The sequence below is a fragment of the Antechinus flavipes genome, chromosome 2 (assembly GCF_016432865.1).
Source record: "Antechinus flavipes isolate AdamAnt ecotype Samford, QLD, Australia chromosome 2, AdamAnt_v2, whole genome shotgun sequence".
Lineage (NCBI taxonomy): Eukaryota > Metazoa > Chordata > Mammalia > Dasyuromorphia > Dasyuridae > Antechinus > Antechinus flavipes.
Genome location: NC_067399.1, coordinates 7,239,819 through 7,256,305, shown reverse-complemented (window position 1 = coordinate 7,256,305; position 16,487 = coordinate 7,239,819). Strand labels below are relative to the sequence as shown.

The 16,487-nt window shown below is 52.5% G+C and overlaps 1 protein-coding gene across 1 annotated transcript in view; it reads right to left on the bottom strand.

Annotated features, from left to right (window-relative positions):
* The window catches only part of NBAS (NBAS subunit of NRZ tethering complex), a 99,386-nt gene that overhangs the window by 40,021 nt on the left and 42,878 nt on the right, over positions 1 to 16,487 (bottom strand). The window contains exons 30-35 of the mRNA XM_051974119.1: positions 14,920 to 15,143; positions 9,557 to 9,669; positions 8,384 to 8,497; positions 5,308 to 5,421; positions 3,712 to 3,869; positions 1,377 to 1,472 (exon numbers count right to left, since the gene is read on the bottom strand). Coding sequence (XP_051830079.1) covers positions 1,377 to 1,472; positions 3,712 to 3,869; positions 5,308 to 5,421; positions 8,384 to 8,497; positions 9,557 to 9,669; positions 14,920 to 15,143 — 819 coding nt within the window. The remainder of the gene's footprint in view (positions 1 to 1,376; positions 1,473 to 3,711; positions 3,870 to 5,307; positions 5,422 to 8,383; positions 8,498 to 9,556; positions 9,670 to 14,919; positions 15,144 to 16,487) is intronic.

Genomic DNA, 16,487 nt, shown 5'->3' with positions numbered 1-16,487 from the left:
TACACCTCGCATCAAGGGAACGTCCCAGGGCAGAAGCAGAGGGGCCACATGCTGCTCCTGGGGGGGATCCAAGGATCGGGGAAGAACAGAGTGCGGAGGACCCAGATCGGCCCAGAGAAGGGGACCCGGGCAGCCGTAGGGCCGGGATGGACACATTCTGGACACTTGGACAGTGGATCCGGCCACAGTTCAGTCCGAGAGAGCCTAAGAGGGGGAGGATCCCGTCTAGTTCTTCTGGGAGAGGAAGATGCATAGAGGAGCTGCAGCAGGAGGACTCCCTCACCTACAGATGAGGCTGCACAGGGAGGAACCCAGACATTTAGGAGGATTGGGAGAGAAGCCATAGCAGGAGAAAGAGATAGACTGAAGGAAAAAGGTCTGGGGAGCAAAAGGCCCTGAGGAAGGAGGAAGAGGAGAGGGGGAGGGAGGAAGAGAGGAGGAGGAGAGGAGGAAGAGAAGGAAGAAGAAAGGGGAAAGGAGGAAGAGGGAGCAGGGGAGGAAGTAGAGAAGAAGGGAAGGAAAGGAGTAGGGAAGGAGACAGGAGGAAGAAAAGAGGGAAAGGGGAGAGGAAAAAGAAAGAAGAGGGGGAAGAGGAAATGGAGAAGGGAAAGGAGGAGTCTTTATTTCACTCATCTGAGATCTGGGAAATGCAGGGATTTTCCATTTTATGTCTGTTTTTCTCAAAGCAACTGTTAAACACACGTGCTGCCATCTCGCCTAGACCCAAGCCCACCCTGGTCACTGGGTCAATCCTCCCAGACCTCAGGGGGACAGAGGGAGACAGAGGAGAGGAACCAGCGTTCTGGAGGAAGGTTGCACCGCTATGCCAGGGAGAGGGTCCGATGCTCGGACCCTTGGAGAAGCTGCCACAACCTTTATCATATAGAAGCTTCCTGTGGGTGCCCACCTCCCCCATAACTGAATCTCCTTCTCCAGGCTAGAGTTGTCTCCATGTGGTCAACTCACTGAGACCCAACCAGCCAAGGTGGGGATGAGTTTCCATGGAAGAACTGAAGGAGACATTTACATTTACATTTACAAGCATTTTGTCCAGTGCTTGGCACACAGTAAGCACTTAATAAGGCAGTTAGGTGGTGCAATGGGTAGAGTACTGCATTTAGAATCAGGAACTCATCTTCCTGAATTCAAATCCAGCCTCAGACACTTCCTAGCTGCGTGATCCTGGACAAGTCACTTAACCCTATTTGCCTCAGTCTCCTCACTATCAAACGAGCTAGAGAAGGAAATGCTGAGAAAACCCCGAATGGTGTCACAGAACTCCATAATAAGTAAAACGATCGAACAACAAAAGTGCTTAAAAAATGCTCGTTCCCTCCCTTTCCCTTACCCCTTTCAGCCTGGGGTTCACCACTTACCTCCAGAGGCCCCTTGTTAAGACACTGTGCCGGCAATATGGGATTTTCTCCTCCTTCCGATGGACACATCTGGAAATTCACCCTCTGATAAAGAATCTGAAAGGAGACCAGATGACGGGCTGTGTTGGCATGAAAGGAAGCTCGAGAAATCCAGCCTCTCCTCTCAGTTTACAGTCACCACATTTTGATTTTAATAAGCAGAACGAATCTCAGCTCTGGGGGAAAACAGCAGCTCTCTCGTGAGAGCTGTCCTCAGCTTCCTCCCATGTTTCCTTCCCCGTGTTTTCTAGACATGTGGAGTTCTCTTTATGGACTAACAGGAACACAGCTTATGAAAGACAATGAGAACTGAACCAAGAGGTCTTTAGTCACTGGGTCAAGTTACTGAATTTCCTAACAATTTTCCCATAGAAGATATAAAATGAGCAAGGGACCATTTTGTCCTTCTCTTTGAACCCACATAGGCCAACACATGTCCCACAGGAAGTGCTGGACGAAAGCCGATTAATTGGTGGGCCTTTCTTGATCTTCTATATTTCTAGACATCTACCAGAAAACAGTTCAGACTATCAAAAGTCTGTGCGCATACCCCTCTTCCTCTCCTGGATCTCTTGTTCCCTATTTTTTAATAAGGGACACTATCTCATCAACAAACAGAAATGATGCCTCTTCTCCTGCACACTCTCAGGACACACCCATCCCAACCTCTCATGGTTCTCCTCCTCCTTTTCTGACTGCTCCTTCTCGGTCTCAAACTTTTTTTTTCCTTTTTTCTTTTTCGAGGTGAGTAGCATGAGGTAATTGGATTAAATGATTTGCCCAGGCTCACACAAGTATTAGAGGTCAGATTTGAACTCAAGTTCTCCTGACTTGAGGGCTTGTGCTCTATTCACTTCACCATCTAGCTGACCTCTTTCTTAATCTCTTCTGATGAATCCTCTTCCTGATCATGCCCTCTAACCATGCTGTTCCTCAGGCTTTGTCCTGAACCCTCTTCTCTGCCTCTAGACTACTTCATTGAGTAATCTCATCAGCTCCCGTGGATTTAATTCCCATCTGAATGCTGATGATTCTCAGATCTACCAATTCCTCAGCTGACTTCCAGGCTCAAATCTCTAACTGCCTACTGGATGTCTCAAACAGGATGTCCAATAGACACCTGGAACTCAAAATGTCCAAAATTGAACTCATCATCTTTTCCTCCAAATCCTCCTCTCTTCCTATCTTCCCTACTACTGTCAAGGGAAACACCTTCTTCCTATACCCTCAGACACCCAACTTAAGAACCATGGACTCCTCCCTTTCTCTCATCCCTCACATTCAATATGGTGGCAAGGTCTGTCAATTTCATCTCTGCAGCATCTCTGATCCATTTCAGCTCTGTAGCATCTCTGGTCCATTTCACCTCTGAAGCATCTCTGGTCTATTTCACCTCTGTAGCATCTCTGATCTGTTTCACCTCTGTAGCATCTCTGGTGCATTTCACCTCTTCACCATCTCTAATCCATTTCATCTCTGCAGCATCTCTGGTCTATTTCACCTCTTCACCATCTCTGGTCCATGTCACCTCTGCAACATTTCTAGTCTATTTCATCTCTGTAGCATCTCTGGTCTATTTCACCTCTTCACCATCTCTGGTCCGTTTTACTTTTCTGTAGCATCTCTGGTCTGTTTCACCTCTGCAACATCTCTGGTCCGTTTCACCTCTGTAGCATCTCTGGTCCATTTCACCTCTGAAGCATCTCTGGTCCATTTCACTTCTGTAGCATCTCTGGTCCGTTTCACCTCTGCAGCATCTCTGGTCTGTTTCACCTCTGTACCATCTCTGGTCCATTTCACTTCTGCAGCATCTCTGGTCCATTTCACCTCTGCAGCATCTCTGGTCCGTTTCACCTCTGCAGCATCTCTGGTCGGTTTCACCTCTGCAGCATCTCTGGTCTATTTCACCTCTGTAGCATTTCTGGTCCCTAAACCCTACCTTCAACAGAAAGCCTTTAATTCAAGCACCTTCTCTCTGAGATTATTCCCAATTATTATTTATAGTTTTATTTATAGTCATATTTAATCATAATTTGTACATATTTGCTTGTTGTCTCCCTACTAGATTGAAAGCTCCTTCAGGGTAGGGACTGTCTTTTGCCTCTTTTTGTGTCCCCAATGCTGAACACAGTGCCAAGGTGCTTAATACATGTTTACTAACTGACAAGAGATGACCATATATGTTGAGTACCTAATATTTAGTGACTGTGGGATTTAATCCCACTAAGAGCATCTAACAAATGTCTGATAAAATGAATTTATGACACAATTAAACCTAACCTTTTCTGAGACTTACTTCTGTCTGGAGAGAATTGCTTGCTGCCAGAAGACATTCGATAGAACTGGGAGGACAATGTGTCAGGGCAAAAGCCATGAGCTCCTGGCGAGCGGCCAAGTCCTGGAAGCTTTCACACTGTCCCAGCTGACTACAGACGTCCCAGCTTGGAGAGTAGCCTGCAAAGGGAAGGAGCACAAGAAAAGATTCTGGGACCTCTCCGGCCCAACCAGAGGAGAGGAGCAACTCACTCCCAGGGCAAACCTGAGTAACTTTATGAAGCAGAAAGGCCTGTCTGACCAAGCTACCACATCTCTAATGAAAGTGACCAATCATCGACTCAGCTCAAAGCTGACCCAATAAGAAGCGGAACAAGACAAAAAAGATTAGCTGGTTCCCAGATGATGATGATGATGATGATCACCATTATCATCATCATCAATGCTGGTATAATAATTGTTGTGATCATCATTATTATTGTCATTGTTACAGTTATAGTTGTGATTGTCATTATTATTGCTCTTATAATTATTGTTGTGACTGTCATTATTATTATCAATTTACTACTATTATTATCATTATTACTTATAAACATTACTGTTACTATTATCATTATTAATTATAAGACATTGAGGATGCCCTCTTCCAGCTCCAAGTCTAGGGGCAGCACCTGCATCCCCCTGCCCTATTTCCATCAAAAAGTCCAATCAATACAAGAGAGAGTTGGGGAAATCTAAAGAATAATAGGATAATTTGGACACCTAAAACCAAAGCTTCTGCCAGAATAATTTTCCCCAAAACTATATAAATAAATAAACCACTCAAACAGGAAAGATAATTTCTATCCAGTGGAAAATAAAGCATTATGGCCCAAAACCAACAGCCCTTTCCCCCAGAAAGCAAGAATTGTCTGGGACTCAGTGTCCCAGAATCTGGGAGGAAATGGTCCACGGGGTGGCTGATTAAAAGGGGCCTTCCAACGGGATGCCTCTCAAATAGGAGACAGGACACAGCCCAGGAAGCCTGGCCAGCAATTTTGCAGCAAGCCCAGATTCTTTAGAGGTGCTTAGCCTCCAAGCAAGGGGCCAGCTCCCCTTCTGGAAGCTAAATTACAATGTTGCTTGATCAATCTAGGTAATGGCCATTCATCTACCCCAGGGCAGAAGCCATGGCCCCAGAAAGATGCTTTGCCTGTCTCCACAGAGACTGCATTTTCTGGTTCAATTTGGAAATGTCAAATATTTGGAAAGTATATACTCTGAATTGACTTTCTGATAGAAAAAAATTAATGAAAAGGACAGGAAAGTTCAGTAGATGTTTACATGATGGGGGATTTAATCATTTTATAACAAAGCCATCAAAGAAGGATAAACAATTCACTATAAAATGACTCTTGAAACAATTTTAACATGGCACAGAAAAAACCAACTCGACCCCCACCTAGTGAAGCCCAGCATGAACCAGAGACCACCTTGGCTGACCAAGCGGCCCTGGCCGGGGAGGAGGGTAACATATAAGGTGTCTCCTAAGCTCCAAACACAGTAGGGGACTGACTGCGGGAGGCCAGACTTTTCCCATCACTCCCAGTGGGGCTGGCCCAGGGTGTGTCTACATTACCTGCCGCCATCAGCTCCTGACAGTGCATGCTCGCAGCTTTGTAATCCTGGAAATGAAGAGCTTGTTGGACCAAAAGCACCAAAACCTGTCCCTTCCTTTCTTCATGGTCCTCCCCTGGAAGCAGGAGAAGTCGTGGTGATTAGCATGAAGTCAATTCAGTCACATCATCTTTCAGAGTAACTGGAAATCAATCATGTGCTGGGGAGGGTATCAGCTGAGGAGAGCAGTGGGCCCGAGGCCTGCGGCTGGACTCACGGAGCTCCGGCCCCAAGGAAAGACATTCAGGACCATGGTCCAGTCTCAGCTCAGGTCACGGGGAACAAGGAGGGCTTAAGTTAAGTCGGGCACTGAAGGCGTATATGTGGGCGGATAACCCAGTTAATGGAATGGAGTCGGCCCAGGGGGTCGGTGATCTCTCCTGGCCAGAGGGGCTGGACTGAGTCGGTGACTCTCGAAAGAGATTTTTAAGCAGCTATAAAATATATTTCATACAGTAATTCTTTGAAGCATAATCATAAGAACATTGCAGAATACAACATAATGCAATTATCAAAATAAATCTTTAATGGTTTCTTGCAGGAGGCTAATTACAGGGGAAAGGGCTCGGCAATATACAACGGATGATACGTCTTTTATAATAAATATGTTCTTGCAAATTAGCAGTCATTAATCGTGGGCAGCACAAATAGAGACCTTCTGTATTTGGGGAGTTTCCATTTTTTCTCCCATCGCGGATTAACAAAACTATTTCTATAGCGATACGATCAACAACGTAGAAGGCAAAGTCATTACGGCTTCACATGTAAAGGCAAATGCAATTAACGTGTCTTTACTGGCTTTTACCCAGGAAAAAAAAATGCAAATCGTTCTTAAGTCACGTTTTCTGGCTCCCGGGACTAAGACGATTTCATTTTTGTGCTTATTATATCAACGTGAAGAGATTTTTCACAGGGTCCCCAGCTCTCTGACGTGGGGGTCCTGCAGAGAAAGTCTCAGACAGACAGGAGATTGGACCCCTCCTGCCCTCCGCTCCGGAAGTTTCTGACCATCCAGCCTTTGCTCACAGATTCCCAGCGAGAGACACGGCTAAAGCTTCCCAAGCTTCTGCTTCTGGACGGCTCCTCATTATAAGGAAGGTCTCTGGATGGTCCAGGATGGTGAGAGTCCCGATGGGTAATGGGCCTTTTCCACAGGAATACCCCTGCGGCCTCCCAACAACTTCTGCATGAGCTCCTGCCTTTGTCTATCCTGTGTCCCAACTACTGGGCTCCATTATTCTGGGACGGGAGCAAATTCTTTTTTGCTCTCTCCTGGGCGAGAAGTCAAGTCAGCAAGCATTTATCGAGCTCTTACTGTGTACACAGCAAGGCTGGCAAACAGGACAGAGGTTAACTCCCAGTGACCTCTTGGGCCATCACCAAATCTACCTAGTCCTGAGCAATGGAAATCCCAAAGTGCTCGGAGAGTCAGGCATCAGGCCCCGTTCTCACGGCCAGGCCGCTCTGGTGCCCCCAGACGAGGACCCCCACCTGCTTTTCCTCTGGCCATTAATCTGAGTGTCCTAAAGCTCAGCTTGGACCCCGCAATATTCCTGTTCACATGCAACCCCAAAGGTCCCTGCTCCACACACACACACACACACACACACACACACACACAGAGACAAGCTAAAGGCCCTTGCAGGTGCCTAAAATCAGCCCCTTCTTAAAGGAAAACCTTCAACATGTCCACACTAAAAGGCCTTGGAGGGGTGTCTACACCAGCCCCGAGCTTCAGCCATCCCTGTTCTGAAAAACCTCCCCCCGAAAAGCAATACCGAATCACTGGCTCCTCCAGAAATTTCTATTATTAGATCAATTTACACTCCCTTTTTTTTGGTCACAACAAGTATCTGGCACAAATGGAGCCAGCTTTTCTCAACAATTTGATCCCCCCGAGAGAAAACCCATTTCCAAGGGAATGGCTGTGGAAGGCCTGCCCCGGCCGGCTTTCCATCCACCTGGAGCAGGGGCGTCAGGACCAAGGCTTCGGCACCTAAGAAGGAGAGGCCGGCTTCGACTGCCCTGGTTTCACTAGATTTCAAAACTCATAATAAAAAACACATAAACGCCAAATTCGTGTGACTTTTCTGAGAAGGCAAAATTCTAGAGAGATCCCAGGAGCAATATTGTGGAAAACACGGGGAAACTGCACTTTCACCAGGACGAGGAAATGAAGGAGCAGTCCCGAAAATTCCTTACAGACGCGACCTGAGCAATCGAATTCCTTCTTGGAGGGACGGGAGGACGGCCCAGCTCTCGGGGCTAGAAGTGTGTGAACGGGGAAGCAAAAGGAGCTTCTGTCTAGTTATTAGTTTGCTCACCAGAGCCTCAGAGTAGAGGTCACAGCAAAGGCCACGCAACTGGGGGAGTGCAGGGAGCCTCCACTCAGCCCCAGGGTCACTCATGGCTGGCTCTGTGCTCCTGCTCACCCTGAGGTCACACGTGGCCGGCTCTGGGAGGTCACTCGTGGCCGGCTCTGAGCTCCTGCTCACACTAGGGTCACTCGTGGCCAGCTCTGGGAGGTCACTTGGGGCCGGCTCTGTGGAGGTCATCCATGACCAGCTCTGAGCCCCTGCTGACACCAGGGTCACTCGTGGCCGGCTCTGGGCCTCCGTCACTCCCAAAGTCGTCCACGGCTGCTTTTTTCCTCACACTTGGAAATAGCAGTTGTTCAGGACAGTGGAAACTGAATTTCTTCCATCTGGGCTGTCTCAGGAAGAGCCTGAAGACCTCCCGGCAGGACAAGGGACCCCCTGAGGTCTTTTCCCAAATTAAGCACCAAGCTTCCCAGTTCTCCTGCGGAGAGCGCACTGGACCGGCCACATTGTTCAACTGTCCAATGGACGCTTGCCAAAAACGACTATTTTATGGAGAATTCACACAGGGCGAGCACTCATGGTGCCAGAAAAAGCCACACAAGGACACTCTCGAGGTCCCTTAAGAGCTTTAGAATGGATTGTGAGAGACCCTGGCCCCCGGCCCCTGTCCCCACCCCCGACCCCCATGAGGCGCCAGGGCCCGGCCCAAAGACTCACCTGCCACCTGGAGCAGGGCGGCCAGTCCCAGGAGCTTGGCGGACTGCCGGTAGCAGGTCGGGGCCTGGGCGATGCACTCCCTGATGAGGCCGAGGCGGTCTGGGCACAGGCGCACTGCGAGACAAGCAGGGGAGAGCAGGGTCACATCGGGACAGCAGGGGGCACCGGGGGCTGGGGGGGGAGCTCTCCTGGGGGCCTCCTTCCACCAGAGCGCTCGAGGGCGTCCAGCCTGGACAAGAGGGGGCGGGCCTGGTGGGCACCGGGGGCCGCGGAGGCCGCTGCCAGGGCAGGGCAACGTCATGGGTCAGGGAGCAAGAGCCGGACCACGTCTGGTGGAAAAAGCCATCTCCCAGTGAGGGCCTATGGCAGTCATCCTCCTGCTTCCCTTCTCCCTTCTCCCGAGACAGGAGAACACAGGACCAGGCGACACTGGCATCGGGACCCTGGTCTCTGGGCTGCTCCCCCTCGGCCGCCATGTGCCGCCCGGCCAGTGCCCTGCCAGGAGGGAGCGTCCGCTTCCCGCCCCCTTTCCTCGCGGGGCTTCATGCCCGGGCAGGGGGCCTTCCCCTGGGGGGCACAGAGGCAGGGATACGGTTCTAGGCAGAGCACCCATGGCTCCCTGGGAGCCCAACAGTGCACGCTGACGGGCTGGTCAGTGATAAGCCAGGACCCGCCCACCTGTCTGCCCCACCAGCTGCCCACCCACGGCCCCACTGACCTCCCAGCGGGCACAGGACTGGGACAGGGCCTGGCCGGCGATGTGCCCGGTATGGGGCAAATGACACTGCCCAGGCCCAGGCGGCCAGAGGGCACCGGCCCTCCCCATCACCAAGGCCATGCTGCCTCGGACACAGAAACCTGTATCAGCTTTTGGAGCATCGCACACGACGCAGTCACCAAAGCTCCCGGAGACTCTCCATTTGTCTCTTTTAGAGGCCCTCCGTGAGGGGTGCTGGGGGCACGGCCAGGCCCGAGGGCAAATCCGGCCTCAGACCCTCCCGAGCTGGGCGACCCCGGCACATCACTTCCCCTGTGTGCCTCAGTTTCCTCATCTGTAAACAAACCTCAGCAGGACACGGGAAATGCGCGCCCAGGATCTTTGCCAAGAAAGCCCCAAACCGGGCTTGGGGCCCATCAGAACACGCTCCCAGGAGGCCCCAAGAGGCGTCTCACCTTGCAAGGGAAGGCTCTTCACCCCAAACTCTTCGAGGTACCCAAGGGCGCGAATGAGATCCAGCTCCTCCTGAACGGCCGGCGGACAATCGGTGATCAGCTGCAAGCAGGCCCTGGGAAAGGAGGCATGTGCACACTCAAGAAACAGAGCCAGAGCCTGTGGTTGGCACTCGGAGCTCATCGGCCCCTTCTGGAGGCCTTTTCTCCCCCTGGGTCCTTTGGAACGCTCTCGGATCACTGGGTCGGTCAGGGCGGCCGGGTCCTAAGCCACTGCATGGCGAGTGTCCACTTACTCTCACTTTACTTAGCGTCTGTTTACAAAGGTCTTGCTGTAGTCGTCTGAAACAAGGCATTTCTCATGGCCCAGTAGCGCACCATCACAATCACATAACTGCTTGTTAAGACATCCCTCGATTGCCAAATATCCCTAGTTTCCAATTCTGTAAAAAAACTGCTGCTAAACGGCTCTTTCTGGGGTGGCAAAGATCAGAAATCGAGGGGATGCCCGGCAGTTGGGGGATACAACTGTAACGTTATTGTGCTTTAAGACATGATGAGCAGGATCATTTCAGAAAAACCTGGAAAGACTTAAATGAGCTGAGGCAGAGTGAAGTAAACAGAAGCAGGAGCTCGCTGTCTACGGTAACAGCGGCATCGTCCCAAGAAAAACTCTCAACGACGCAGCTATTCTCCGCGATACAACGATCCGAGACCATCCCGAAGGACTCGTGTGGCCTTCAGAGAAAGCACTGACATTGTCTCAATACAGGCTGACCCATGCTATTTTCCACTTTCATGTTTTTTCTCAAGTTTTCTTGTATAAAATGACTAATAGGGAAATGTTTTACATAATTGCACATGTATAACCGATATCGGATTCTTTACCATGGCAGGGGGGGTGGCACGAGGAAGTGATATCATTTGGGAACTCAAAATTATAATAAAAATATTAAAGCAAAAAAAAAAGAGGTGCTATAATTTTTTTTTTATAAATAGATACTTTTCCTTTGATATTTTTGAGATACAGACCTAGCTGTGCTTTGGCTGGGTCAAAGGGGCCTCTCCATTTGACAACCCTTTGGGCAGAGTTCCTAACTGTTCTCCAGAACGATTGGACCAGTTCGCTACTCAACCCACAATTCATTAAGTGCCCCTATTTTCCCTCATTTCCTTCAGCATTGGTTATTTCTGATAGATGTGAGGTGGTTCCTTAGATTTCTTTTCATTAGCAATTGTCTAATCAATAGTGAAGTAGAGCATTTCTTCACATGAATAAAGATGTCTTGGATTTCTCAGTCTGAAAACCGCCTTTTTATATTATCTATTAATCAATTGAGGGACAGTTCTTATTTTTATAAATTTAACTCAATTATACACGTATAAAAATTTGGGCCTTTTTCAAAGAAACTGGTAATAAGTTTTGGATGAGAATTTGGGCCTTTGTCAGAGAAACTTGTAAAAAGTTTTATATGAGAATTTGGGTCCTTATCAGGTATATAAAGTTTTATATTCATTGTCACTTTTAGGAAACAGTGTCACTGATTAGCTCTTTTAATTAGGGGTTTTGTTTTTTGGTTTTTGTTTTTTTGCTTTTGCTCTGACGTCAAGCTTGCTATCCCTGCCCTTTTTTTACTTCATCTGAAGCATAAGAGATTCTGCGTCAGGCCTTTATTTAACTCTGTGTCTCTTTTTTTCAAGTGTGTCACTCATGAACATTGTTGAACTTTGACCCATTCTCCCACTTCTGTTCATGGGTGAGTTCCTTCAATTCATATTCACAGCTATGACTATGGTATTTCCCTGCATCCCATTTTCCTATTTATGCTTTTCTCTCTTTCCTTTTACCGTGACCCAGAACTGCATGTGAGCCCCAGAACCACCAACCTGGGTCAGCGGGTCCCAGTGCTAGCAGTGCCCTGTAATCTCACCCTGACCATCCGAGCGGTCACTTCTCTGGCTGGGTGCCCCCCAAACTGCTGCCGCTCCTACAGCTGCTCTTACCCCCGGCATGTGTATTCCAGCCTGTTCTCTAACTCAGTGGTTATTCTCTCAGGCCTGACCTTGTGTGGGCTCTCCCACTCCAAAATGTGAGGGGAGGCGTTCTGCAGCTCCGGCTGCGTTATCGCCTCTAACCCTCCCTCTGCCTTTACTTTGCATCCACTTGGTGTGTGGTGGCTGGCTGACTGGCAGCCTGCTGAGGAGGAGCCTGCCCGTGCTTGAGAGCACAGGCTTTCTCCTTCTTTGCCCCACTCCCTCTAAGCCGGGGCCTCACAGGTAAGGGCCCACCTGGGGTAGCAGGGGCTCTTGGACTTCGGATGGGCCAAGACCCTGCCTCGGAGACCAGGGACGCTCAGGGGGCTGACCCCAGGCTCCTCGCCCTGACCCTGCCACTCGTGCATCTCCTGTCTGTGCAATGAGACCAAGCTGCCACACAAGGAAGGGCAGACCCAGCTTTGGAACAAGGGGGCTGCCCCCCTGCCACAGCCACCTCATAGGGGAGAAGACAGCCTCAAGCAAATGATCTGACCAGCCAAGGAGATCCAGGGGCAAAGGGCAGGGCCCAGAGCCAAGCCCGGGGCTCCATCCCTCTCGGCTGGCACACTCCAGGGGATTCTGGGACTTTCTGACAAGCCTGCAGGCGTCTGCATGCCCCGGTTTCCACAAATGGGAAGCAGAGGAAAGGGCCGGGTGGCCAGCAGGGCAGCACACAGAAAAACCAGATGGACAGTGCACAAGCAGCTGGGAACGGTACTGCCAGAAGGAAAACCCAGAGGGAACTGGGATCTTCCAGCTCAGGGCGCTTCCTGCCGGTGGGGGCCGAGCTCCTGGGAAGCCCTCCCTACCCTGCTGCTGGGGCCCGGGGCTGTCCACGGGTGGCCTTCTCCCCGGGTGACGGAACACAGAGCTGCTGCTTCTAAAGAAGCTCTGCCTCTGGCGCAGGCTGGGGGCTGGGAGCAGCCCAGACCGAGGCGGAGGCGGGGGCCGGGAGGAGACTCGAGAGCCTCCTGCCAAAAATCATTAGAGCAAACCAAAACCTGGCTCTCAAAGGTGATCGCAGTGGAGGCTTTCTTCATATGGAGGAAAAAATACGATCCCTTAAGGGAGGAAGGAAAATACATTAAGTACTTTAAACAATTTTGTCAAGTTTAATAACACAGTTGGAGGAAAGATGATTATCTCCCAGAGAAGGTATCAATCCGAGAAAATAAAGTTTCTCTAAAACCTTCCTCGGAAAAAGCAAAAGGCATCGTCTCCTGCCGTCTCGGGCCCAGGAAGAGCCGCCGGCCCCAGAAATGAACCGAGCTTTGCAACAGAGTAAATCGGCCGCGGTGACCCAAGCCCTGGCCACACAACACACGTAGTCCCTACTTAGGGGAAATGGCAATGCGCTATGATGTGCGACGGGTTCTTTCCAAAAGGGCAAGGATGTCAAAGTGGGGGAGGGAGACCCTTAAGGGATTGCCTCCCATCCCCTTCATCTTATAGATGATCCCTTCTTGGCCTATGCAAAGTAATATGACTTCCAAAATCTTCAGAGAAATGAAGGGTTGGGAAGCCTCCACAGGAGTGCTCCGGGGATCCAGCCAATCTCATCTTTCCATTTAAGAAAAGGACTGTTTAATTACGTCATTCCCACTCTACAAATGGGAAAACCGAGGCCCAGAGAGAAGCAATAAAACAGCTGCCTTATGGAAATCGTACTGAGAGGGGAACCCCAAATCCAGGGAGGGAGGGAGCCACCCTCGGTCGGGTCCCTGATCCTGCAGCTCTAGGATCGATGCCCGTCCCAGCCTCTTCCTCTCACTGAGCGGTCACTAAGCACTGCCCAAGCACCTCCTCTGAGGCCGGCAGCACCAGGGCTGGCGCTCCAGGGGCCACTCACAGAAGGAGGAGCTTCGCCTGGCACCCCACTGAGCAGCAGGCGCTGACCGGGCCTGAAAGGGCCACGGAGACCTTTAGTTTTATCTGGAGACCCTGAGGGAGCTGACAATCACCTGAAAGGAAAACTCTCTGTGTGGCTGTGGGCTATTGGTTTAAACTTGGGGCGGTTTCCAAATTGTAATTCTAGTTCTAGATGATGAGAAAATCTTCTGGAGAAAAACAGATCAACACCAGACCACTATTGAAGCAAGTACAGCAATCTGGGGGGAGACCTGTGGCCAGGCCCTCTCTGGGACTGCAGAGCGAGTCCTCCCTACAGAGTGCATCCTCCCTACAGAGCGAGTCTTCCTCGCAGAGCGAGTCCTCCCTGCAGAGCGAGTCCTCCCTACAGAATGCATTCTCCCTACAGAGCGAGTCCTCTCTGCAGAGCGAGTCCTCCCTGCAGAGCAAGTCCTCCCTACAGAGCGAGTCCTCCCTACAGAACGAGTCCTCCCTGCAGAGCGAGTCCTCCCTACAGAGCGCATCCTCCCTACAGAGCGAGTCTTCCCCGTAGAGCGAGTCCTCCCCACAGAGCAAGTCCTCCCTATAGAGTATGTCCTCCCTGCAGAACAAGTCCTCCCTGCAGAGTGACTCCTCCCTGCAGAGCGAGTCCTCCCTACAGAGTGCGTCCTCCCCACAGAGTGAGTCCTCTCTACAGAGCGAGTCCTCCCTACAGAGTGCATCCTCCCTGCAGAGCGAGTCCTCCCCACAGAGTGCGTCCTCCCCACAGAGTGCGTCCTCCCCACAGAGTGTGTCCTCCCCACAGAGCGAGTCCTCTCTACAGAGTGAGTCCTCCCTACAGAGCGAGCTCCAGGGATGGGCTTCAGCTGCTGACCACAGCGAGACTCTGGTCCGGTCACCAGACAAGACCGGGACAATGAGAGTGGCCGAGCGTGCAGAAAGCGGCTCCTCCTGCGCCTCAGCGGCTCAGTGTCAGCCAAGTGGCCCCCACGCTTATAAGACCAAGAAAACCAGTGACGGAGCTTAAATGCTTGACTGACTGACTGCAGCCCAGGTGCGCCCCGTGGCTTGGACATGGGGAGGTCCCAGCCTCTTGAGGAGCTCCCCCATCTCTAGGCCTGGGGAGCCTGACCGCTCCTCCCCGAGGGCTGAGCTAATATTAGCCTCCTTGTTTGCACAAAGGGTAAACGAGGAGCCGTCCAAGGGTGTCCGGTGTAAACAGGGGGCCCCGATCTGCCCCCGCCCTCTCTGGGGCTCGGGGCTCCTCCCCGACACTGGGAAATGTCCAGGAAAGGGGATCCCACAGCCTCCCTCCATGAGCTGTCCCCGGGGCGGCCCGTGATAAGACTTGGGGGCCGTGGGGTTTCTGGGGAGCGGGTGGGGTGGGGGGTCCCGGGGCCCCCTGGAGGCCCCCCATCCGAGGCACCCACTTTCTCCCACGCCATCACAAACCCCACCCAGAGCCCGGGCCCCGCCCCTACCTGGCCAAGTCCATGCAGCTGTCGGCGAGGTTGGTGGAGGAGTTGAAGTACTCCCGGCTGGCGGCCAGCACCAGGGCCACGCTCTTCTCGTAGCCGACCCTGAAGGGCGCCTTCGCCTTGGGGGGGCCGCTGCCCGGGCCCCCGCCGGCGCTGCACTGCATCAGCTGGCCCGCCAAGTGCAACGTGTCCAGGCGACTGGAGCACAGGAGGCTCTCTGTGAAGATCTGAGCAGAAGGGAGCCGAATCAGGCGGAGGAACGGCAAAGGAAACCTCCAAACCCGGACGGCGGCTCCCTGACTGCCGGCTTGGAGGGAGGGGGGGACCCGGCCCCCATCCCAGCACCCGACCCCCGGCTCTGAGTGCGGAGGGTCCCGAGCGGCGGGAAGCCGCCGGCTCTCCGGATTATCTCCCGCTGGGGGACGAGCCCGGCCTGCCCGCCCGAGGCCCCCTCATCCAGCGCCCAGGCCGAGGTCTGCCCGCTTGAGCGGCTGCCAAAAAGCGTCTGGAGAAAACACAGGTCCCTGAAGGAAGGGGGATTTCACGTGAGAATGACCGTGTTCTCTCAACGCCAATTAACGGGAAATTAATACGCAGCAACCAGCCCGCCAGGCTGCCGCCTTCCCCGAACCGAGAGGGGGCCCTGCTGTGGGCCTGCGGCACGTGCCGGAGCCAGAGGGGCCCGAGGAGCGCTCGTGGTTACCGTGAGCCCCCTTCTCCCCACGCAGCCCCCGGATCGTCCGGCCTCTGGGGGGATTAAATGGCAGCCTGCCCTGGGACGAGAGGCGGCAGCCCTGCCCTTCTGGTCCCTCAGCTGGGGCACCTCTCGGTCCCTGTCCCCGCCCGGGCCCTCGTGCGTCCCGATCTCCCCACGGCGGCAGGACGGGAATCCCCAGCCCGGAGCTGCCGCCCACTCTGGCTCCTTTACGTCACAGCCAAGGAGCCTGAGACCCAGGGGGTTAACGACGCACCTCCAGGTAAGTTTTAGAGCAGGATCTGAACCCAGAACCCAAGGCTTTCTCCGGTGCCGCCCACCACCCACCCTCCCCCGTATCCTGAGCTCTGAGGGGCCCCCGCCACACGCACAACCGCCTCCGTCTGCGTCCCCGCCTCCCTCAGGAAAATGAAGGCGGGGACCCGAAGGAAGGAAGCCGCGGCAGAACGTGGCTCACTTTTCCCAGAATCCCGCTCTGGGCGAGGGGGGGCCACCGGCGCTTCAAGCCCTAACTGCATCTCCCGGGGGCCACTTTAACAGCTTTTCCAAAATTCTTTTAATACGCTTTCAAATGCCTTCCCAGGAGAAGGAGATTGACAGCCTTGAGCAATTAAGCCCGGAAGCCGCAATAAAGAGTTTAAGATGATATTAAACTTTTAAAGAGCAGAGGTTCTGAGGTGGGGGTGGGGAAGGAACTTCCTCCGGGCCCACACCCCGGGCAGATCGGCAGAGAGAGGCCGGCGGCTGCTCCCGCTCACAGCGTCTCAGAATCACTGACTGCTCTGTGCTAGGCCCGGGGCGCGGCCCCTGCTCCCAGACGGGGTTTCTAGTCTCCCTGTCAGCACAAACAGAGCAT